Raw genomic sequence first — 25,750 nt, 5'->3', positions numbered from 1 at the left:
TACCATCATCTTCATGTTTGTTGATGGGTCGTTCTCAGGTTACACCATGGTGTTGGAGTATATTGTCTGCCTCTCTCCATCAGTTCATTCTTTTGAATGAGTTGGCTGGAGCATGAATTCAATATGGCATCCGAGCATATAGAAATATAAATAACATAGCTGTGTCAGATATTACTAGCTATAAACAATGCTCGGATACTCCCTCTGAATAGATTATTAGCGACCGGGTGGCTCTTGCAGGCACGCTGCACGCAGCTACACGAAGGTGTGTGCAACACGAGGTCAACAGGTGATCGCCTGGTCATAGTCGTGTTCCTTTTTCTATCCCCTGGTGATGATCAACTCGTATCACATGCTTATTAAAAAAAGTTTATGTTTTTTTTGTTGTAAGCAGTTTCCCTTTTTCGTTGACTGGTCATTATCACCAACTTATATCACATAAGATATATATATATATATATATATATATATATATATATATATATATATATATATATATATATATATACTATGATGAACGGCACTCTAAGAACTTTGACAACAAAGAAATATTTTTATTGAATGTTTTCTATTTTTATATCAGATACGAAAATAAATAGTTAGTTTCCTTTTGCTAATATTTTTTTTGTTTTCCCAAATCGGGTGCACGTAGACCCATGTCTAGAAAATCCACACCAAGTTTTTTGAGGGAATGCCATCATGACTCACTTCATTGAACTGGCATGATGGTTACATTGTTTGCGAGGGAATTTATAAGAAAATTAGGAGGTTCATCGACCAAATTACAAGATAACTAATTATCATGAAGGGGGAAAGGAGAGAACTTGAAGGAACAATCGCGGGATTTGAGGATCCGCTGATCAGGGTAGTTAATTAGGATTTGTGTTGCTTCTTTTTGCTACATGGGCCAGCCAAATCTCACACGAAGCAGATGAGAACTAGGCTTGCATAGTCAATTTTTACTTAGTGGTGAGGTAAGCCTACGACAGGCTCCTTCAACTTGCCTAAATCCTGTGTAGTCACTTGACCACACAGCGATAACGTGGGTTCGCCACTGACGCACACACGCCCTACCCCTGTGAACACCTCCGAGATAGTGAGCCGGCATCAAATCCTGATATTGATGAAGTCGCCGTAGGAGCCTCGTAGTCCATAGGACGTCTTCTCCCACTAAACGAACATCGCCAAAAATACTATAATAAATTCAGAAAAATGCGAGCACCGGTGCCAAGTCTCAACGATGGTAGGTTTCTGTTAATGAACTTGTGCTTCCACTCGCAAGGATATGCAGACTTGACCACAAAATACCCAGAGTTTGTGCCATCCACAGACAAATTTTAGCTCAACTGCACTGGAAATATCCCACGATAGTTCTTCATCCCACATTTCAGTCAGGGGGGCGATCAGTTAATTCACTTTTGTGATCACAACTACAGCTCTCGGTCTAATTATTTTCCTGGAGGGGCTAGATGGTCAGTGATCCTCGCAAATGTGAACCTTCTCGCCATTGCCAATGATTCAAATATGGCCCCGTGTGAAGGTTTGAATTCCCGCAAAAAATACTTTGCCATGTAAAAATCCACATCGTGTTATTAGGGGCTATGTTATTAATATGGCTATGTGGAGCCAACGTAGACGAGGGACATGCCAGCTATAAATACGCACATATCGACCGATGGATGGATCACACTGGCATCAGCATGGGCATGGAGAAGAAGAGCGTGGCCATCATCGGCGCCGGCGTGAGCGGGCTGGCGGCCTGCAAGCACCTGCTGGAGCGTGGGTGCCGGCCAGTGGTCTTCGAGGCGGACGCCGTCGTCGGCGGTGTGTGGGCGCACACCCCGGACTGCACCAGGCTCCAGACGTCGCGGACCATGTACCAGTACACGGACTTCCCGTGGCCAGACTCCGTCACGGAGGAGTACCCCAACAACCACCAGGTCGCCGACTACCTCCACGCCTACGCCCGCCACTTCGGGGTGCTCGACTGCATCAGGTTCGGGCATCGCGTGGCCGGGATGGAGTACGTCGGCGTCGCCGAGGAGGAGGTGAAGGCGTGGGAGGAGTGGGCTGGCTGCGCTGACGCATTTGGCTCCGGCGACGGACAGTGGCGCCTCACTGTGGCCGACGACCAAGGTCACATGCAGGTAACGAATATACTACATTTTGGTAATACGGATGAAGATACGCATCCAATCTTGTCCCCTGCACTGCAACAACAGCAACAAAAAATCCAATCTTGCCGGCCCGCTAGCTGTAACCCTTTGACAAGAAGCAAAGACAGAAGTGTAATGTTGGTGCTATATAAAATTTTGACGGGGTGTTACAGTTTGTTACTAGATATTCTCCTCCAACACATATCATCTACTCCCTCCGTCCGAAAATACTTGTCATCAAAATGGATGAAAAGGGATGTATCTAGAACTAAAATACGTCTAGATACATCTTCTTTTATCCATTTTGATGAAAAGTATTTCCGGACGGAGGGAGTACTATACTACTTTACTTTTCACGTGTGATTATTCATAAACATTTATTCTCTAGGTACACATGGCGGACTTTGTGATTCTTTGTATTGGAAGGTTCAGCAATGTTCCCAACATACCTAAATTACCCCCTGGTAGAGGCCCGGAAGCATTTGATGGAGAAGTGATCCACTCCATTGACTACTCTAAAATGGGTAGCAAAAAAGCTAAGGAGATGATCAAGGGCAAGCGTGTGACTATTGTTGGCTATGGACACTCAGCCCTTGACATTGCTAATGAATGTGTAGATGTGAATGGTACAAATATATGACCCTTCATTTTAAACATACCTTTGTTTCTCTTGCGCATAGGATAATATATAAGACTTAGAGCATGTAAACTGAAGCACTATTATATCCATTTTTCTACATCATTCCATATTATACATTTCGTGTGTATTGTCTATAATGATTATCTGCTCTTAGTTTTCATAGTTTCCTGCATAAAAATGAAACCATACGATTATAATTGTATCACATATTATTTACATGTTCTTTAGGTATCGAGAAACCGTGTACAATGATTGTCCGAACCAAGCAATGGATCGTACCAGACTTCAATGCTTGGGGTGTCGACATATCCAATTTCTATCTAACTCGGTTCGCTGAACTCCTTATTCACAAACCTGCTGAAGGCTTCCTCCTTAGCTTGTTAGCTACAATCTTGACTCCACTGGTAATGCAACATATTACCTTTTTATACAAGTGCTAACCTTAATATTATTGAAAGTGTAAATGGTTTTATTTTATACTAAATCCTAACAAGTGTATCCTCGTTTTGTGTATGTGAAGAGGTTGATGTTTTCGAAGTTCGCTGAGAGCTACTACTCCATTATAATGAAGAAGCATGACATGGTTCCTGACCATAGTTTATTTGAGGGGATAGTGGGGTGTTTGCTTGAACTTGCACCAAACGATCATTACAAGAATCTAGAGGAAGGAAGCATCATTTTGAAGAAGTCAAAGACCTTCAGCTTTTGCAAAGAAGGTGTGCTTGTTGAAGGTGAACCTTCGTTGGTAAAGAGTGACATAGTTATCTTCGGAACAGGATTCAATGGTGATGAAAACATCAAGAACATGTTCACATCGAAATACTTCCAGAGTATTTCCATTGGCTCGGCATCCACTACTGTACCACTCTATAGGTCAACACAATAGACATAATTTTAAATTTTCTTCAAGTAATTGCTGAAGAGTTTGTTAATTAATTTGAATTATTTACATAGGGAGTGCATACATCCTAATATTCCACAACTTGCGGTCATTGGATATTCTGAGAGCTATACAAATCTGCACACTTCAGAACTACGGACCAAGTGGCTGGCTCATTTCATGGATGGTGGATTTAGGTTACCAAATGTTAAAGCAATGCAGAGGGATGTCCTTGAATGGGAGAAGTTCATGAAGCGCTACTCTCGTGGGGAATTCCGTTCGTCATGCATTGGACTTCTTAATACCTGGTACAAAGATAACTTATGTCGGGACATGGGATGCAACCCAAGAAGGAAGAATGGTTTTTTTGCTGAACTATTTGAGGTCTATGGTCCCAGCGATTATATTGATCTTCACCCTAAGTAAGGGCGGATCTTAAGCCAGGATTCTCATCTATGGGGCTTGATTACTAGTCTATGCTTCTTCAAACATGTACATGCTTTCTGGCTATACTATGTTACCAGTTTGCATAATATTTATCATGTTCAATAAAACTCATTGTCGTTGATTGTTCCCTATTTGAAATGTCTATATTGATACCAATATATATAAGCACATTGGGTTGGCATTGCAACTGTAATAGCTGACATTGAAAAAGTTCCCTCATCCAAAGTAATACCACACAATCAAGAATACATTCACAAGCATGCCAATGGGAAATGGTTATGGATGAACACGTAACAATTGAAATGGTCGACAGTTAGAACCATTGGAAGCAGTCATGAGGGACCTTTGACCGGAAGTTGTCGACCAATGCTTTGCCGGTAGGCCAATGTCCGTGAAATACAACCAGGGAATTTAGAAGGATAATATTACCAGCTATCGGTAGAAATGGTTGACCAAGCATGTTGTACATCTAACACCTAAACGTCAATTTACTTATCCAATGGTTATCAGTATAGTATCACCGTCAACTAAAACTGGATATCTAGTGGTGATATTTAGTGCCTTCGAAAGTCTTCCTTACATTCCCATGAGTCCATAGGATCATCGAAATCCATAAGTTGTGTATTGTCATAAACTTAATCGCGCCACCTCCTCCCTCTGGCCCTCGAAAGTGGTAGTTTGTGTAAATAATGATTTGGATGCCATAATGCATATGGAACTTGTTTTCAATGTTTAAATGTGCTTTTTGAAGGTAAGTATATGGAGAACAACTTTAATGTTTTGACTTTCTTCATTTGACTCCATCTACAAAGCATAATAAGATGAACTCTAAGAACTAATCCCACAAGGACAGATTTATGTCACTCCAAATTGCACATAACCTTGAAGTTTCCTAGTGATCTATCAAAATCCGTGAAGACCCTACACACCAAAGGAAAAAATTGTGAATTTCTTGCAACTATTAGTAGGTTAGTTCAAAAAATATTTAGTAAGACATGCCATTAAACTTCAAAGGAAATAGATGTGTATGCAACATATAAATCTATGGAAAGTTCAGAAGCATCGTATTTAATATAGATAAGTGAAGCACAAAAATATTCTTTAGGTTGAAAGCATTGACCCAAAACTTCCTTCTAATCATATCAATAAGAACATGAGAACCATTTTCAATATCAAAGTTAATAAAGGCTCTACTAAATTCAATATCAAATTTTATTGGGGTAATAGGTGATGGAGGTTAACTAGGGTGTAAAGGTGACATATCATGAAAATGAGCACCTTGATTATATACCTGAGCATTCTATTGAGGTAAATATTATACACATGGGTAGACATAACCATAGCCTCAAATGACTGTGACATAAAAAAATGAAGTGCATAATGATGGATGTGATGGTAGAGTAAGTAAATGTCTTAAAATAGAGGAGAATCTAATTATTTCTTACTAGGTAATTTAGCAGAAGTTCACATAGTAGATGACATGATTTAAAAAAATCTTCTGTATTTTTTGAAGATAAAGATTAAGTTCAGCAAGCAAGTGAAATACAAGTGCACAAACAAATAGAGTTATGCTCCATGAAACAGAATTAGAAAACCCCCTATGTTAGTCAAACCACCTAGGTTGTATTTGTTCTGGAGAGTTCAGCTAGTCTGAGTGATCTGGGTTATCCTACTTTTTATCCTTGTTTTGATCTTTTTTCAACACTTCCTTGTGTCTGATATCCTTTGTCAACAAAGAAAAACTCAGCAATAAACTTCTGTACTTGCGCTTATGGCGGTGTATTCCATAGCCATCACCACCCTTCTCATTTTATCTCCCTCTAGCTAAGGTAGGTGTGACATACCAAGCCATCTAAAACTTAGTTGACTCTTCCTCTTAGCATGTACAAATAGCTAGAGAAGCACTGCTCTATCTAAGCCTTTGTCACCATGCAAACAACGTTATGGTTTTGTGTAATCCAACCGCTCAACCGCTTGATGTGTTGTCCTTGTCTGCTACATTGTCAGGTTGTACACCACATCAACATGTGTCGAACATGTGGCGAGCCCACAACAATCTAGCACTATTAATGTTGTTTGACTGCATCAACAAAATACAATGTAGGTCATGAAAGAGAACTTGCACAAAGTTTTAAAAATGCAACCTCATGCTAAATTTTGGAATCAAAATGTCGTGGCATCGACGCCGGACAATATACTTTTGGCACCCCGTATAGATACAAAGAGCGTCGCGTGCAGGGGCAACGTGTGATGGAGACACGCTCAGGCACAGGTCAAGGACTCGACGTTAGGAGGCAATGCAAGAAAAAGGATGGCAACCAACATGTCAAGGGAAGACCAAAAGCTTTCCTCTTTATTTCATATTTTGGCCTCTTGGAATGGAGGGGGCGGGGGCTAGAAAAATGCCTTTCAGAGGACAGGCTCCTTGGAGCCCCATATTTATTTATTTATTGAAAATTGTATTGTCTCATCTAAAAAAACTGACAAAAAGTACATGCACACATATACATGTATACAACGTACCTACGAAATGTCACTAATAATATATGTTCATGCATGTCGTACATAAAAATATGTATGCAGGTTTAGTACAACTTTGTACTAAAGCTTTAGTACGCAGCTTTAGTACAACTTTGTACTAAAGTTGCATCAATTAATTTGGATCGGAGGAAGTATATAGAAAAAGGGCTTTATTCGCCAGAAATTTGTTTATTTTTGTGTAGCTTACGAATTAGCATATTATTTTATGAAACTTTAGAGATATGTAGTAAATATTTGTAAGTTTTCACTTTTCATAGAGAAAAAGTTAAATTTGATGAAACTTTTAAATATTTTTTACTTTTTAAAATTCTCGCCACCAACCACGTCTGACCTTGGCTAACCTTCAGTCGATGGCCTCCAATCTCACCATCAGCATTTGGCGTACCATTGATGGGGTCAGCGACAAGCACCTACATGTCTTCTTTAGTGGGAACCCAGATCCTCCTCTTCCATGATGAGGATGAGCGCTACCGCTCTTTTGCTGAGGCCCCTTCCATCGACTACTAAGCTCCGGTTGGGTTATTGTCGTGGGCTATTGAGTGTATCTTATGGTGATTCGTGTCCCTCGATCGCGGGTGCCCCCTCCACTAGCCATGGACCAAGACCCGATTATATTCTAGATTCCTGCAACAATTTCTTTGCGTGCGTAGGTTGGGTATAGCGACAAACTCACGCACGAGTTCTAATTTGTTTTTGAAATTCATGAAGATTTTGAAAATCCATTTCAAATCCATAAAAAACAAATACGTGAATATTTTCTAAAATTCAAAAACATTTTTCAAATTCAGAAATAGTTTTCATGTTTGCGAACATTGTTTTCAGATTCACGGACAATTTTAAAAACTATGGAGTATTTTTTTAATCTGCTACCATTTAAAAAAATCATGAACATTATTCCAATTCACAAATGTTTTAAAATTCATGAACATTTTTTAAATCACGAACATCATTCCAAATCCACGAACATTTACATACTTATTTAATGTTTTGTTGAAAAAACTGCACAAAAAATGTTATCATATATTTATTTAAACTGGCTTTGAAACCGAACATGGCTATGCCCAGGCATGTCACGGGGGGTTGCTTTGCTACTGTGATTGACCAGTTCAAATTAACGACAAGACAAAAATTTATCGAAAGCCTTTTTGCTTGATTTTCATCGTGTAACGAGTCAAATAGGCACCTCCTATTCTTTGTGTTGTGCGTCGAAGTTCGAATAGCGAGGACATGTAGCTCTGCCCATGCGTCGAACAACGAGGACACACATACCCGTACTGCGGGTGGGTTGGCCATCTTCTGGTTTCCAAGTAGTTTTCTTTGTCTTTTTTTGGCTTTTCTCCCGGTAACCTGTTGTAGCAAGCATTAGCCTATAGGGAAGCATTCTTCATTAAGCTTACTGAGTGTTTTTTTTTCTTTCTCTTTCACAAACAGCTTTGTTATATGATTTTAAAAATTAAAACGTTAAGCGGTTTTAAAAATGAATTTAAAAATTGTTCATAAATTATAACTTTATCATGAATATAAAAATATTGGAAATCATGTTCCAAACTTTTCAAACAAATCATCGATATTTTAAAGTCTATTGTTTAAAAAATGTTGCAGAATTTAGAGAAGGAAGTTGAATTTAAAAAGGATTGTGCATTAAAATGTAAGGGAATTTAAGAAAATGTTCATTCATTTAAAAATGTTCATGAATTACAAAGTTGTTCACGGATTTTAACAAAACTCACCAACATATAAATGTGTTCAAGAATTTTAAAAATATATGGGACCTTGAAAAAGTTTCATGAAATTAAAAAAAATTCATGGTATTTTTGTTGCAATATTCAAAAACTCTTCGTGATTTTAAAAAAATGTTCCTGGAGTTAGAAACAATTTATAAATATGTGTAACAAAAACATTCTCATTAAAGTTCTAAAATATAAAAATAATCATGAATTTAAAAATATTCACGAATTGTAAAATGTTTTAAAATTTAAAACCTTGTTATTGAATTGAACATTGTTCATGAAATAAAAATAAGAAAGAAAGTATAAAATCAAAAGATAAAAGAAACAAAACAATTGCACAGGGAAGTCCCAAGTGGGCTGACCCATTAGGTGGGGTACGGGTGCGCGATGTTTCTCACCCCGCCCTATGCACGGACTGTTGTTAGGAGGTTTAAAACACTTTATTAAACTATTGTAGATTTTAAAATACAAGCAATCACAGGTGTGTTTAAGAGGCATACATAACCACTAGGATCAAGGGATGGCGCGGCCTTAGCCAGATCATTAGCTTCTCTCATTTCATGCTCAATCATGGTTGCTTTAATGTCTCCAATCTTTGGTTTGATCTCTTGAATAATCATGGTGTGCTACAGCCACGATATTGTTCCTTCAAATGCTTCACCGTTGCCATGCAATCTGTCTCCGCTTGAACTTTTCTCAAATACATATCAGGGGGGAATTCAGGCGCTCGTTGGATGTCATTGCTCCAAGAATCTCAGGTACAATTAAGTTCAACAAAACCACAATCGAAGCACCAGATATGTTCCGTCCTCGTGACGACACAGTGCAGCGATGGCGCCCTTTTCTTGATTCCTGGAAACGGGCGCATCAGGTTAATCTTAGAGAAATTTGTGAGGTTGGCTTACACCGTTTTATCCTTTGCAAATGACCGGATGGATTCGCATTCTTGGCATGCTGAGGTAACAAAGGAGGTCGCCAAATATTTCTGGATAAAGCACAACGTTGATACTGGGGGTCGGAACTATTGTTCGCGTATGGCTTTGCGCCGCGGCCACCAAATAGCCCATAAGCTGGCCAGAACTTTAGTGAAATCACCATCATTTGAAGACTCTGTGAGATCAAGCAACAACAAACTTGCATCTGACTATTTGCATGCAACCAAGTGCTCAACTAGATCTTTGTCAAGAAGGGATCATACACACTTTGGCATGTTACAATCTATTAATGTACATCGCCATGTATCGTTTGCACCATTGCATACCAAGCAAACATTAATGTCCAACACATTCATACTAAATCTGACATGACCAGTAGGGATAGAATTCCGTGGTCACCTCTAAGAAAAAAATTGAACAACTTACGAAACTTTGACATTCCAAAGCATTTTTTATTGCCTCGGTTTGCGCCTTGGTCCGACGATGTCGCTCGTCCCTCTAGCCAGTCCAGCCTCCTCTTTTTTGTATCAGCAGCAGCCAGGAAGTACACCATACAAAAAATGCCACTACGTTAGTAATGCCATGCCTAGCTATCAATGATATTCCGAGAGCTGAGGGAGATGTTGAAAATGACTCTGCATCAGGATCCTACATATGCTCTAACAACAACTCCATGGTCCATGTTCGGACCGCGATATCGATAATATCCAAGATAATCTCGAGTGGATTAACCAAACGGGGATGCGGCGCTCTAAGTAGATTATCTCGTGGCTGCCAATTGTCATCCCAAAATAGAGTAGGCTGGTTGTTTCCAACTCAAAACTTAAGAGGGGTCGCTCCCCAGCTCTGCTTCCAGCACAATACCAAAGGTTAGTACATGGTCGGTTGGTCTAAACTCCTCCAGCTTGCTTCCATTCACCAAAACATTAAATGAAATTATCAAGACACACTGCGTTATCTTAGAAACCCAGCTTGGAATGAAACCCATTTTCAACTTAAAAGATTAAAAGTATGTCCACTCTACACAATCGTATGCCTTAGTCACCGGTGCTTCTACCTATCGCCTCCGGCGAGACCGAGCGTAGCCTTGCCTCAAGCGATGTGCTAGCGGGTTGGCCCATTAGCACTCTCCTTCATTCCTTAGTTTGTTCTGCTCTTTTTATTCTTTTCTATATATTTTAAAATATTTTATATATATATATATATATTCCAAACATTATGTTATGTCAATTTTAAAAAAATGATCACCGGGCATTTAAGAAATGTTAATGTAGTGTAAAAATTTATTCGCGCAATTTTTTAAAGTTGGTTCAAAAAAATGTTCACGTGTATAGTTTTCTGTCCATGACATTTTATTAAAAAAATCACGAAAATGCATATTTAGTTTTCGTAATTTCTGGAAAAACTGTGTACCATTCAAGAAAATATTCACACATTTTAAAATATGTTTCATGACATTTTAAAAATATGATCATGAAATATACAAAAATGCTTGTCTAATTTTAAAATTTTCCCATGACTCATAAAAAATAGTCATGGCATTTAAAAACTGTTCTAGCACCTAATAAATGTTGGCATGTTTTAGAAAATGTTAATGAAAATTTTGAAAACAACCCAATGTGTGTTCAAAAATGTATCACAGTATGCGATATATAACTTCTGGGTTTCATCATATCCACCTATTCATGTGTTGGTAAAAACTATGTTTCATGATCCTAGTCCCCGCTGGGTGGATAATATTTAAAATTATGTTTCATGACATTTTTTTAAACAATATTGTTCACATAATTTAAAATTTTAATAACATATAAAAATTGTTCTAACACTAAACAGAGTATGCATGTTTTAAAAAAATGTTCATGACTTTGTACAAAGTTCAACGTGTGCTTAAAATATTCTCTGTGCATTTAAATGATGTTCAATGTGTATTTTACAAATGTTCAACGTGTATTTAGAAAATTTTCAATGTGTATTTGAAAAATATCCAATTTGTATAAAAAAATCAATGTGTATTTAGAAAGGTTGGGATGTATATGTAAAGGAAAATCAATCCATCATACACGGCAAATCTATCTATCTATACTACTTTGAAAAGAGATAATATTCCCATTACGGTCAACCTTCATCCACCTCAATCCCACGCTTAATTAGAACGCCAAGAAAACCGGGCGAAATTGGCCCGCTACAACCCACGCACGCAGGTCCGTCCTCCCCTCTTAACACTGGGTTTATTTCTTCCAAGTTAATAAATTCTTCGTTTTTTAGAGAAAGGGAAAGGGGTTAGTGGTGGAGGAGGAATTATCTAAGGTAAATCAAATCGACAATACAGCCTAATGTACATGAGTATTCTAAAGGTATATGTTAGACATGATTGGTGTTAAACCATTAGAATGTGGTGCCCCCATTGCAACGCACATACAATTAGCTAGTTACTATTAAAGGGGAGTTTGTATGTCCCGTCAGGGCCCCATCGATCGAAGTACTATTTTCTTTTACCAATCGTAACCCCATCCAATTTGGTAAGTATCGATTCAATCACATCTTCGGTCTTTTTAAGGATGCACTTATGTGTTTCCCTAGCGGACCACTGCCATAAAAAATTAAATCAAAAACTGTCTCCAGCAACCCCATCCGGTTCACTACCATAGACACGGCCAATTTATCTAGCTACATCTACACTACCTAAAAAAGCATACATTCTCATTTCGCTCAATCTTTGCCTGCCCCATCCCATGGTTTTTTTTTTTGAAATAAAAGGGGTTGCCCCCCTGCCCCAACTTTTTATGGAAAAAGCAAAGGCAACCAAAGCATACTGTTAACAGCTCTCGGCTCCAGCCAGAAGTAGCCGCAGCAGAATTATTACAGACGATGCAACAAAAAGTCTGAACACACAAAGATAACTGAGTTTCAGACCCCTACAGGAAAAGCAAAGCAACGAGCTATGTAATCCCCACAGGGCCATCTACACGCCAGGCAATCCTAAGCAACTCCCCGCGATGATGGTCGAGCAACTTCAAGCATTGGAGGAGTAGCACAGCTTGGGCACACACAAGATTTTCCATTGATGGATATGCCTCCCCACCAGTTCCAGCACACACTTGATGCTTCGCCATTTTCTCCCCTGAAACACAAATTCATTCCGGAACAACCATAAGCTCCATAAGGTAGCAGCAGAGATCAGGTTAATTGCATCATAGTGTTTTTTCTTCTTCCAAAAAGGAATAAAAGATTCAAACGATTCAGGCACATGCATCTTAGTGCAGTTAGAAATCATGAGCCACACTTGTCGGGCCACCACACACTCAAAAAATAGGTGATGGATACTTTCAGCTTCACCACAGAAGACACACGTCAGGTCCTCCACATGTTGGCGTTTAGCCAGATTATCCCTAGTTAGACTCTTGTTATGCACCATTAACCAAAGAAACACATGAATATTAGGTGGGACTTTAATTCTCCAAATAAAATCTCTCCAAATAGAGACCACTCCCCCCCCCCCCAATTGATCATTTTATACATAGATTTCACTGAATACACTCCTTTACTTTCTAAGGTCCATACAGGCTTATCAGCCATCTTGGATAAAGCAACACATTTAATCACACTGAGCATCTCATTACAGGAGCACAGAGTAGCCTCATTGACACATCTCCTAAAGGTCAACTGTAGGTTCTCCCCATCCCAAACCTAGGCCACAGAGGCATCTTGTTGCTGACAAATTACAAACAGATCCCAAAATCTAGTCTTGAGTGAAAAGTCACCCACCCAAGTATCATGCCAGAAAGAAATATTCCTCCCATCCCCAGGAATCCACTTATAGAAAGTCTTTGCAGCAGAAAAAGCCCAGGTAAAGCTCTTCCAGAAAGGAGAGCCCACCCCAGTTCTGGACCAAAGGATATTTGGCCTGTCCACGTTATATTTAAATCTAAGCAGTTTCTTCCACTCACTATCTCTATCGTCAAAGAAACGTTTGCTCCAAGCAGCAAGTAGTGACATATTAAATTCCCTAAGATTAGGGACACCCAAACCACCCCACTCTTTCCTTTGAGAGATCAGCCCCCATTTGGCTAGATGATATTTATGATTATCCCCAACATCACCCTAGAAAAAGTGAGACATTTGAGAAGTAATAGCATCAATTGCCCATTTAGGGAATTTCATAATGGAGATTAAGTAAGAAGGAATACTAGCAATACAAGTAGTAAGTAAGATCAATTTCCCTCTATAAGAAAGATTTCTCCCCAACCACCCAGCAATATTCCTGATAATTCTATCAATAATAGGTTGGATATCCTCTCTCCTGAGTTTTTTGAAGTGTAAGGGGACACTAAGATATTTAAAAGGGAATTCCCCAATTTGGCAACAGAAAAATTGGGCAAACTCTTTAGCAGTCTCTGAAGGAAATATGCCCTAGAGGCAATAATAAAGTTATTATTTATTTCCTCATATCATGATAAATGTTTATTATTCATGCTAGAATTGTATTAACCGGAAACATAATACATGTGTGAATACATAGACAAACATAATGTCACTAGTATGCCTCTACTTGACTAGCTCGTTAATCAAAGATGGTTAAGTTTCCTAACCATAGACATGAGTTGTCATTTCATTAACGGGATCACATTATTAGGAGAATGATGTGATTGGCTTGACCCATTCCGTTAGCTTAGCACTTGATCGTTTAGTTTACTGCTATTGCTTTCTTCATGGCTTATACATCTTCCTATGACTGAGATTATGCAACTCCCGATTACCGGAGGAACACTTTGTGTGCCACCAAACGTCACAACGTAACTGGGTGATTATAAAGGTGCTCTACAGGTGTCTCCGATGGTACTTGTTGAGTTGGCATAGATCGAGATTAGGATTTGTCACTCCGACTGTCGGAGAGGTATCTCTGGGCCCTCTCGGTAATGCACATCACAATAAGCCTTGCAAGCAATGTGACTAATGAGTTAGTTGCGGGATGATGCATTGCATAACGAGTAAAGAGACTTGCCGGTAACGAGATTGAGCTAGGGATTGAGATACCGACGATCGAATCTCGGGCAAGTAACATACCGATGACAAAGGGAACAACGTATGTTGTTATGCGGTTTGACCGATAAAGATCTTCGTAGAATATGTGGGAGCCAATATGAGCATCCAGGTTCCGCTATTGGTTATTGACCGGAGACGTGTCTCGGTCATGTCTACATAGTTCTCGAACCCGTAGGGTCCGCACGCTTAAAGTTCGGTGACGATCGGTATTATGAGTTTTTGTGTTTTGATGAACCGAAGGTAGTTCGGAGTCCCGGATATGATCACGGACATGACGAGGAGTCTCGAAATGATCGAGCGTAAAGATCGATATATTGGACGACTATATTCGGACACCGGAAGTGTTCCGGGTGGTTTCGGAGAAAACCGGAGTGCCGGAGGGTTACCGGAACCCCCCCCCCCCCCGGAGAAATAGTGCGCCTTATGGGCCTTAGTGGAAAGAGAGAGGGCTGGCCTAGGGCAGGCCGCGCGCCCCTCCCCCTCTGGTCCGAATTGGACTAGGAGAAGGGGGGCGGCGCCCCTCTTTCCTTCTCCTTCTCCCCCTTCCTTTCCCCCTCCTAGTAGGAGTAGGAAAGAGGGGAGTCCTACTCCTACTAGGAGGAGGACTCCTCCTCCTTGCGCGCCTACAGGGGCCGGCCGGCCTCCCCCCTTGCTCCTTTATATACGGGGGCAGGGGGCACCTCTAGACACACAAGTTGATCTGTTGATCTCTCCCAGCCGTGTGCGGTGCCCCCCTCCACCATAATCCACCTCGATCATATCGTAGCGGTGCTTAGGCGAAGCCCTGTGTCAGTAGCATCATCACCACCGTCATCACGCCGTCGTGCTGACGAAACTCTCCGGTGAAGCTTTGCTGGATCGGAGCTCGCAGGACGTCATCGAGTTGAACGTGTGCTGAACTCCGAGGTGTCGTGCGTTCGGTACTTGGATCGGTCGGATCGTGAAGACGTACGACTACATCAACCGCGTTGTGCTAATGCTTCCGCTTTCGGTCTATGAGGGTACGTGGACACACTCTCCCCTCTCTTTGCTATGCATCACCATGATCATATGTGTGCGTAGGAAATTTTTTGAAATTACTACGTTCCCCAACAGTCTCCTCATCAATATTGATGGTGTGTAAGTCACTTTTATGAAAGTTGATGCAAAGACCAGACAGTTTTTCAAAACAAGCTAAGATCCATTTTAAGTTTCTACCATGATCAATAGAGGCATCTAAGAAAAGCAGGGTGTCATCAGCATATTGCAAGCTGACCACACCACCAGGCACCACATGAGGCAGAAGCCCTTTAATCAAATTATGGCTAGTAGCTTTCTTCAGCATTTTAGAAAAATCATCAGCCACTAAGTTAAAAAGGAGAGGGGGGAAGGGTCACCTTGTTTTAGACCTTTACCTCCCACAAAATGAGGACCTATAGTATCATTAATTTTAACCGCAAAAGTCCCTTGATGAAGGCAACTACAAACCCAACCTATCCACTTCTCACCAAAACCTCTAGATTTAAGCATTTCCACAAGGAAATCCCAATTCACCTTATGATAGGCTTTTTCATAATCCAACTTTAACACCAGGCCACTAGAGCCAGTTCTATGGATCTCATGAATCACTTCATGAGCCATGACCACACTTTCCAGTATAAATCTCCCTTTAATAAACCCAGTCTTGTTTTAAGAGATAATTCTGTCACATATAGGGGAAGCCCTAGTATTCATAGCTTTTGAAAATATTTTAACAGAACAATTTCCCAGGCTGATCGGTCTAAAAAAATTCATATCTTTAGCATTGTTAACCTTAGGAATAAGGGTAACAATAGCAAAGTTTAATCTGGAAACATCCAGATTACCATTTTCAAAGTCTTTCACTAACCACATAAAGTCATCTTTAATTAACTCCCAGAAGGTTTGGTAGAAAATAAATGACAGGCCATCAGGACCAGGGGCCCCTCCAGCATAAGAACTCATAATTGCCTTTTTAATCTCCTCCTCAGAAAAGGGTTTCTCCAAGATCTCTCTATCCTCTTCTGTGATCATGTCACAATCATCCCAGAAATCATCATCTAAATGTGTCAGGTTTTTGTTCAAAAGAGAAAAGCTTCTTATAGAAATTAGTAGCAACATCCAACAAATCATCAGTAGTTGTAACGGGGCCATCAGGGCCATTTAATTCAGACAAGTGATTTTTCATGTGTCTATGATTAGCTAGGGCCATAAAATAAGCATTATTTAGATCCCCCTCCAAAATCTTTCTGTCTCTAGATCTCTGCCATAAGGCAGTCTCCTCCTTCTTCCAAATATCATCCAGTTCTTTCTTAATCAAATTCATTCTCTCAAACTCACAGGGAGAAAGATGATTTTGCTCTCACTTCACATCTAAGATATCAAACTCCATAAGGAGGGACTTTTTCTTTTTCTTCATGGCAGCCTCTATATTAATGCTCCAGCCTTTAATGACTTTCCTAAGAGCTCTAGTTTTACACATCCAATTCTCAATAGAAGATCTAGCATCACCATTTTTAACCCACACATCTTGCACAAGTTGGGAGAACCCAAATTGAGCTAACCACCATTTTTCAAACCTAAACATCTTAGGGCTAGTAACTTTCCTAGCCCCATAGTCTAAAACTAGGGGGGTGTGGTCACTCCCCACCCTAGGAAGGGCAATCAAGAAAGATAAAGGAAAATGAACATCCCAATCCACAGAAGTGAACACCCTATCAAGAATTGCAAAAATGGGATTATTTTGATTATTGGACCAAGTGAAAGACCTGTTGGAGATGGGGATTTCCAACAGAGCCCATCTATTAACCCAGTCATTGAAGAGAAAGGTAAAATGTGGATTAATATTCCCACTACTTTTATCAAATTGTTGCCTAACAAGATTAAAGTTACCACACACCAAAACAGCGTAAGAGGCAGACTCCAAGATATCATGCAATTCGGCAACAAAATCCACCTTGAATTCAGGATAAGCTGAGCCATAAACCACAGCTAACTGCCAAACAAATTTATCAGATTTAGACTTAATGGTAGAAACCACACCAAATCTTTTGTTAGTAAAGCCAATTACCTCAAACACATCTTTTCTAATGCCTACCAAAATACCCCCAGCAGTATTCAAAGCAGGTAGAAAGTGCTAGGTAAACTGGTTCTGTTTGTCCACAGCCCTGAGGAGACCCTCAGAAATTAGTTCTTTTTTTGTTTCTTGAAACCCAATAAAATCTGGGTTAGCCTTAGCAATAAAATCTGGGTTAGCCTTAGCAATAGTATCACACAGGCACTGAATTTTTCTTGGTTGTCCAAGACCCCTAATATTTCAAATGAGACATATCATGATCTAAGTTATTTTGAAGGGATGTGACAAGCCACAAGGCTTAACCTTGGTCAGAACCATGGTTAGCACGCAAGAAACCAGAGGAAAACGGCCCGCTGCCCACACACGTACGTCGGTCATCCCCTCTTTTGCTTCTATACACAGGGTTTATTTCTTCAAGATTAATAATCGAGTTTTTTATTCAGCAGTAAATTGAATTTACAATACCGCCTAATGTACATGGGTATATTCTATAAAGATATATAATTTTTGAGAGGGTATAAAGGTATATATTAGACATAATTGATGTTAATCCATTAGAATGTGTATGCCCCGTTGCAACACCCGGGCAATTAGTTTGTACATTTAGTTGGAGCGATCCCATCAAAAACAAAAATGGAGTGCGCTGTGCAGTCGGGGTTGCATCCTCTGATCAAGAAATAACCAAACACGAACTGCGACACATTTGAACCTAACAATCAATCCAACTTGACAATTGTCCTTCCACTAGCGCTCCTTGCAGCATTATTTTCTATGTACAGCACATACAGATCCCACCTCCACCCATTCCTACCATTGCATGACAAATTCTTCTTTCTTTCCTTCAAAACACATGTTCGAAAATGACCTTGGAGACATGTCCATCCAACACATGGGGAGGGCAGTTAGCGGCGTAGTAACAGCTCCTCACGACGCTCAACAAGGTCCGCTTCGTCTCGCTGCTCGCTCCATCGCCTTGCGCCTGGAGAACGTTCTGGGTGAGTTCCTGCATGCCCGCCTCAATTTTCTCGTCCATGTGGCTCATTGTCGCCTCGTTCCTTTTGGTGTCCTGTAAATAAATTGCATAGTTAGTTTGATAGATGTCTGATGTGTGGCTCTGTTTCTAACGAAAAGGTGTTGGTTCATACTTGGTATGAACATGGGAATATTGCTTGCATGGAGCAGATACGAAAAAAGAAAATAAATTCTAGCGCCGAATTAAAAGAAGTTATTATAAGCTAATTTACAAGCCAAAACTAGCATGAGATCCCTAATGTTTTGGAGCTTTCTTGAGAGCACACTTGAGTTTACACATGTGGGTTATTCATTGCACGCAAGTAACCAAGAAAGGGTGAGAATACTTCAGTGATCTGTCATTGTGTTCAGTTCTTCAAATGGGAAAAACACGATCAACCATGTACTCCCTCGGTAAAGAAATATAAGAGCGTTAATATCACTAAACAGAGGGAGTATCACATAGTTCACTAGAAAATATGGCAAAAATATATATTATTTGAGTGTAAAAGAGCTACCTCAGAAAGTAACATCTTGTGGTGAAGGTTGTCACAAATAGAGGACGCAAGTTGAATAAACCAAGCACCATCCATGGTGTTTATCATCGATGATGCTTCACCACTTCGTCCACCACAAATCTCAATAATTTTGACTAGAAGCAAACATGTTTGTTTATCGGGAACCATGCACGACCCTGCTTGAACAACACCTAAAATGCAGGTGTCATCCTGTCTGTTTTTCTGTTGCATCATCCATTCGATCCACTAGAGGCCCAAAGAAATATATTAGAATGTTTACCAAGAGAACATTCTAGCAATTAATAACTCTAAGAAAAGGGGCAATTGGTCGTTCAACTTACAGCACAGCGTAACAAATTGCTGATGTACATTGGTCCTTCACCAACAGGTAGTGCCTCTTGTGCCAATAAATCAATAAGCTGCTCAAGTGCCCCCACAAGAATGTCCTCTTTTGCATCTCCTTTACGCCTGGATGGACAAATTGTGTCATGTGAACCATATTAAAAAAATGAAAAGACATTATAAATGGAAGTCCATGTTTTCATAATGGCACAGCAATGGATTAAATAGTAGTGTTTAAAGATTACATCATCCCTCGTAAGCAAAATATAAAGCTATATATGCAAGTTTGAAGGTCTTAATTTCTAATATAGTGGATTTTATGTTTGTATCACATCTAATATAGTAATATATTGTCCACTGTGGAAACCATCTACCAAATTACTAGTATTAGTTGGTGTGATGGTTTAGATTGAGTAGCGATGCTCAGTTAATGTGCTCACCATAATATATTACCATTTCCTTCATAGATACCGCCATGCATAAACCGTTCCACCATTTCATTACCCAACAAATCGCTATGAAGGTATTCAGTAATAATGTTGGCCAGCACTGACACCTTGGCCCATGCAAGTCGCTCGGTGGCACGGCTTGGCTCGAAAATGCAAGCGGCGACTAGAAAATAAACTCTCAAAACATCTCTTAAAGTCACCTCAAAAGTCTCGAGGCCATTCTCAGTAAACCACCTAAATACATAGAAAGACATGTTATGCAGGAAAAATAGGACGTAACTAACAAGATGTTACGTGAGATTAATGAGTACTTTTGTAGGCCATGCCACTCTAGCTGATGTTGGACTTGGCAGCGATTGAAATCACGCTTTGCCAACTCAAGATACGTGTTGTTGTTCACAAGTGGCATCCTGTCAAAACCATTCAGCATATCAACTCTGGGACCATTTTTTACCTGTAGAGTGTCTTTCCAATCCAGACATCATTATCACCACCATATTGATCTAGGTAGACTCTTGCTTCTACACGCGGTAAGCTTGCATACCATGGGAAGTCCAGTGTATATTTTACCTATAATCATACATAAAGGTATTTATATTCTTGTTCGTATCCAGATAAGGTTATTTTGTTTCACAAAAATAAGATAATAATTTTTTTTAATATGCTAACAAGAGTGTTTAAAATAGTCATATTGTATATGGAGTATAATTCTTTAGGGGTTTCAAAAAAAATTAACTCTAAAGTGTCGTCAGCAATCAAGCCAGAGATTGTGAGGGTTATGTTTACTTCCTAGTCCATCTAAGCCGATTGATTGGCAGGATGGACGTGTTTACCTCGCCTGGTAGATCCTTAGCAATGATCCATTTGTCTCGAATCATGCCCTGCGCTTCCCTTTCTCTAAGGAACTCATATGATAATCTCCCTGCACGCTGCAACACATCCTCTCCAGGGAATCTTAGCTGAGAGGCCCTGTTCAGGTTGTACATCCCAGTGACTGCTTGCGTTGATTGCCCCGCAAAACAGAAGAACTCCCCGTCCTTCTCAAACTTCTCAAATACACCTGTGAATGAATCAAAATGTCAGTTTTGTTTGTGACATGAAATAATTATTATTGCTCTGCAGAGTATGTACAGCACTATACAATATTTGAGTTTGCAGGGAAAAGGAGGTCATACTCGGGGAGACATCGTATCCATGTAGCCGCAGCAGCCGGAATGCCATAGATGTGTCATCCACGTCTATTACAGTGGAGTTCCTCGCCCAGCCAATCCCCTCATCAGTCCAGTGCCTAAAGAGAGAGTATAGAGGTTAGAAGAAACTTTCCACATGAAGCGACCAAAAGTTTAAGATTACCATGTTATTGTTAACAAGACACAGTTATGAAGGAGAAATTAAACCTATGAACATAGTCCAGGCACTGTTTGATTTCTTGCTTGAAATAGCGCGAGATTCCAAGACGCTCCAACCGATCGACGGCCCAGATGCGCTCAAAGAGATCGACAGGATAAACATTGGGAACTGAAATGCGCCAATCAAGATGAACAATGCACACGGGATCAGGAATTACCCAAAAAAAGAACTCAATCCCATCCAATATCAGTGCAGTTAATGGTCATGGATCTCTTACCTCCTCCGTTGAATTTCTTGACGATCCTGTCGATGTATGCGAAGCATTTCGCGTCACCGGTTTGCATGAGAGCACAGGCTGTAGCCGAAGGAGAATAGAGGAAGGACCCATCACTAGACTGGAGCCTGAGGATTTTCTGCCAGTCCACCCCGGGCATCCCTTCAAGGGAATGCAGGATCGACGTTGGAATCCTGTGCATCATCTCCATCGGAATCCTACCGAAGTAATTAATAATTACTCCCTCTGTAAACTAATATAAGAGCGTTTAGATAACTAAAGTAGTGATCTAAATGCTCTTATATTAGTTTACGGAGGGAGTACCTAGGAAAACTATGAAGTAATCTGCATCAGGGGATATATGGGGTACCTCTTGAGCTTCACTTCTCTGTTGGCATATATGCGCTGCAGAGCATGGTGGTCATACGGGAACCCAATGCCCAAGCTCTTGGCCACCTCCATGAGAGAAGGGAACGCAATCTCGAAGCCAATGGGCATCGACTCCAGGTCTTCCTCCGCTAGCCTCCACATGTTCTCCTCCAGAAAAGAGAGCCCTGAAAAGAAAACCAGGATGCATCATGCATACATTTAGTTGAAAGACCTTGCTTCATTTGGTACTTTAGCAGAACAGTGGTGTGTATCAGTTTGTAGATTTGCAATACCTCTCCTGCATTTATGAGCGCCAAGAGACCACTTTGTTGGAACCACGACACAGGCAAGGGTGTTAATGACCCGGTCATAGGCGGAGAACAGGGCAGCGTCTCCCCAGGAGCCGTCTGGGAGCTGGTTGTCAAGAATCCACCGGAGGGTGGTGGGAAACTGGGGGCTGTCACTGTCATCAAGACTCGGCACCAGAGCGACCCAGGCGGTGTCGTATGCCGAGACGTTGATCTCGCCGTCACTCATCGACCCCAGCATCATCCTCACTTGGTCGACCAGTGCATGCTCGAACTCTGTCCCGGGAATCACACAGTAGTCGTCGAGTTCACATGGTTCCTCAGTCCGTTCTAGAATCTGAATATCGTTTCTGACAAGGTTCGTTTGCAACCCTGCAGTTACGTCGAAATACACGAATGATTAAATGTATCCAGCGTAAGACATCACATTCATTTTGAATTAACTAGAATAATAATGCCTCCATGTGCATTAACATGTTACCAAATTTCAGCTGCAGGTCCAGTTTACATGATTGTAAATTAAATTCAAGCTATACAGACTGAGATTGGGTTAAGTTCACCTAGGATTTTATTAGCTGATGAAAGAACGATGGCAGTGACACTGACGGTAACGAGAACAATAGTAGGTCGAGAATCTTTCTATCATCAGACATGACTTTAAACTGCAGAAGCATTCTTTTGTATAGTTGATGCTTTGGGATCTGGTAAGAAAGCTACATCATTGTTCTAAAGTGAACTTCATATAGGTTCGGGTTCCTTCTTTTCTTGATGCCAAAAAAATAGTCGTTGACGAACCGTTGTCTCGCCTACTAGTTAACGTGTTGTGTGCTCCAAAAGGAAAAATCTTAATCCTAGCCTTCTCTCTAGTAATACCCTTTTCTCTATCAGTATCACTGCGACTCCTCTTGGCGACAAATGGCATGTCGTGTCGTTTTGTAAAAAGGGCCTAGAGACGTTGACAGATCATTTGTTCTTGTCTCACCTACTAATTAATGTGTTGTGTGTTCCGAAAATCCGGATCCTATCAACTCCTGATTCGTTGACTGATCACATATGGTGCATCCACACAAGTAATCGCGTTACACACCAAACATCGTACGACAGGGAAACCAGCGCCGCGCGCGCGAAAAGCACGATAGAAAGCGACATCGATCGAGTACCTTTGACGACGAGAGCACGCGTGGCCGTAGCCCGATGGCACCCACGCCGGCGGCAAGATGTGTAGCTGCATGCTGGCTGCGGCAATGTATACGTTCCTCGATCCGCAATGAACACCACTCCTCCAATCCCTCCCAACGCCGAGTGTTAAGGATGATGATGGGTTGTTGACAATGACGATGATGATGATGATAAAGCAAAGGAGGGGTAAGGTTGTCAGCTAAGGAATGAGCCAAGAATGGCGCGGGGTTATCCAGGAGGGACATGTGTGTGTGCCGTGCAGTGTGATTGCAATGCATATATAGAAGGATACAACAAGGATAGAACACAAGAAAAGGGAGAGATGGGCGTGGGGCAAAGGCCTCTGGCAGTGGACAAAAAGCTTAGAAACGTTGGCTTTGTGAACGGGTGGTGTGAGGGCGAGGGTGAGATGCTCCGCTCCCATCACGCCAAGATGCCACTCCATAGCCGCCGGTCCAGTCCGGGGAGGGGAGGATGCCAGATCCCTTTTCTTCACGACAAGACGGGCCCACCCTTCAGGGCCACGTCGGCAGCCGACAGACGGCGCCCGTGCTCGCGGACGTTAGAGTCTGACGTTCCGACCGGGTCAAACGACTCAAGACGGCTGACCAGCTACGATCCAGGGAAAAAGAATACCTAATCATGAGGATCCTCCAGAATCTTTTCGAGTGCTCGTTCGAGAACTACGATCTTTGGCTCTAGAACTCCTCTCCCTCACTCTCCAGCTCGTTCTCCTCTCTTTACTCGACCATGCCGGTGCCTTTCTCATCGTTGGTGACCATGTCGTCGTGGAAGGACGTTGGTGACCATGTTGTTGTGGATGATGTACCGAATTACATCCTATAGAAGCAAAGGCCGAAGAAATGTCTGGCTTTTGAAGGAGTTGATACTGGAAAGAGATTCGTTGGCTGCAATGTGCAGGTGAGTTACCAGTAGATGTATATTTCCATTATTTAGCTTAGTTGAAATGGCTAGGGTTGAGAATGTTGTCTTGGTAATTGTCTCTGAGATATACGTATATCTTAAATGTGAGAGTAGAGTGGAGCAGATTGCCTGCACAACTGAGAGTATGTTATGTTATTTGCTTAAGGTCCTTCAAGTTGACTATGCTCTACGGAAAGGCGGGAGAGAAGGGAACGATGCCACACTCGTGAATAGTCGTCGGCCACAGTCAAAAGCGTCTTCATGTAAGGCGCCTTCGCTTGTAGTTTACACGCTTAATTGTTTGGCAACAATGAGGGGGTCAGATCCCCAAATAAGTTTTTTTTAAGGTTACTGGGTGAATTTAGTCCTTCGAAGGTCATTTATATATGGAAAACGGTACCCTTCAGCCGGCTGATGCACACGCAGCACTCGCCGCCTGCGTAGCCGTCGGATCAATCCTGATCAAACGCTCACGTTGGCCACAAGTCCCTTTAACAAGGGTCTTGTTTTAGGAGAAAAAAAAGGTTCAGTGGTGAAGTTTTTTTTTCAGCAACAGGGTCTTGTTTCAGAAGAAAAAAAAGTGGTTCGATGGTGAAGATCTTTTCTTTTGCAACAGGGATCTTGTTTCATAAACATATCCCCGATTGCAGAAAGTGACGTAGGAGCGCCCGGCGTTAGAGCTTGAGAGGCCAAGAATTGCAACATGACCCACGTTTCAGAAACACGGCTCTGGTTGCAGAAATCGCCAGAGGAGTGCCCGGTGTGAGCGCTCGTCGCCGTGGTGCTGGAGTAGAGGCAACTGCTTGAGGTGTTGGGTCAACGGGGTACAACAACTCATGCGGCCGCCGGCGCTCCATGGCCAAGGCACTCAAGCTCTAGCGAACCGCTATTTTGGGCGGCATCCGATTATCACCTGGCGGCATACCTGGCCATCCAGCCGGGACGGGCCTCGAGCCTGGCCTAACAAAGCCCGATGAGAAAACCTAGGCCCGAGCCTAGAATCCAGGCCCAAGACTGGCCCCATCAACAAAAAGGTCGTCGGGCCTCGGGCCAGGTGTCACGCCCAATATGCGACCCTATCCGAGAGGAACTCGAAGGTCCCACCAAGGATAGACCCGCATATTGAAACGCTTTTGCAAGGTGGATATCATTACATCAACATTACATAATATAAGGAGATACATACAAGGCATACAATGCCACAAGAATACAACAATACATCATACATAAGATCAACATCCGACTACGGATGAAAACACAAACAGAAGCTCAAACGACATCCACCCTGCTAGCCCAGGCTGCCGACCTGGAACCTATCCCCTGATCGAAGAAGAAGCAGAAGAACTCCAAAACAAGTAACATCGCTCTCGCGTCATGATCATCGCAAAACATGTACCTGCAACTGGTGTTGTAGTAATCTGTGAGCCACGAGGACTCAGCAATCCCATTACCATGGGTATCAAGACTAGCAAAGCTTAATGGGTAAGGAAGGGGTAAAGTGGTGAGGTTGCAGCAGCGACTAAGCATGATATGGTGGCTAACATACGCAAATAAGAGCGAGAAGAGAAGCAACGGAACGGT

At 41.4% G+C, this 25,750-nt stretch overlaps 2 protein-coding genes across 2 annotated transcripts; one reads left to right on the top strand and one right to left on the bottom strand.

Moving 5' to 3' along the window:
• The first annotated feature begins 1,685 nt into the window (after positions 1-1,685).
• On the top strand, positions 1,686-4,250 carry LOC109734066 (probable flavin-containing monooxygenase 1). Its single transcript, XM_020293292.3, has 5 exons — positions 1,686-2,147; positions 2,545-2,782; positions 3,025-3,200; positions 3,317-3,669; positions 3,751-4,250. The coding sequence occupies exons 1-5, from the start codon at positions 1,701-1,703 to the stop codon at positions 4,100-4,102; spliced, it is 1,566 nt and encodes a 521-aa protein (XP_020148881.2). The 5' UTR covers positions 1,686-1,700; the 3' UTR covers positions 4,103-4,250.
• A 13,897-nt stretch (positions 4,251-18,147) lies between these two features.
• LOC109734065 (ent-copalyl diphosphate synthase 1, chloroplastic-like) lies at positions 18,148-22,466 on the bottom strand (the record flags this gene model as incomplete). Its single annotated transcript, XM_073504664.1, has 12 exons — positions 18,148-18,511; positions 18,975-19,220; positions 19,316-19,442; positions 19,757-19,999; positions 20,077-20,175; positions 20,220-20,335; positions 20,599-20,825; positions 20,941-21,053; positions 21,163-21,283; positions 21,393-21,607; positions 21,760-21,943; positions 22,052-22,466. Coding segments are annotated over 12 exons (2,331 nt in total), but the record flags the coding sequence as incomplete, so codon positions are not given.
• Between the last annotated feature and the right edge of the window lie 3,284 nt (positions 22,467-25,750).

This window comes from Aegilops tauschii, chromosome 7 (genome assembly GCF_002575655.3).
Source record: "Aegilops tauschii subsp. strangulata cultivar AL8/78 chromosome 7, Aet v6.0, whole genome shotgun sequence".
NCBI classification, from domain to species: domain Eukaryota; kingdom Viridiplantae; phylum Streptophyta; class Magnoliopsida; order Poales; family Poaceae; genus Aegilops; species Aegilops tauschii.
This window is presented reverse-complemented; position numbering and strand designations above follow the sequence as displayed.

Excerpts from the sequence above, each read along its gene's own strand:
- LOC109734066 (XM_020293292.3), top strand. The coding sequence starts at position 1,701 with ATGGGCATGGAGAAGAAGAGCGTGGCCATCATCGGCGCCGGCGTGAGC. Across the intron at positions 2,148-2,544 it reads ACGACCAAGGTCACATGCAG|GTACACATGGCGGACTTTGT; the intron begins GTAACGAATATA and ends TTTATTCTCTAG. Across the intron at positions 3,670-3,750 it reads ACTACTGTACCACTCTATAG|GGAGTGCATACATCCTAATA; the intron begins GTCAACACAATA and ends TTATTTACATAG.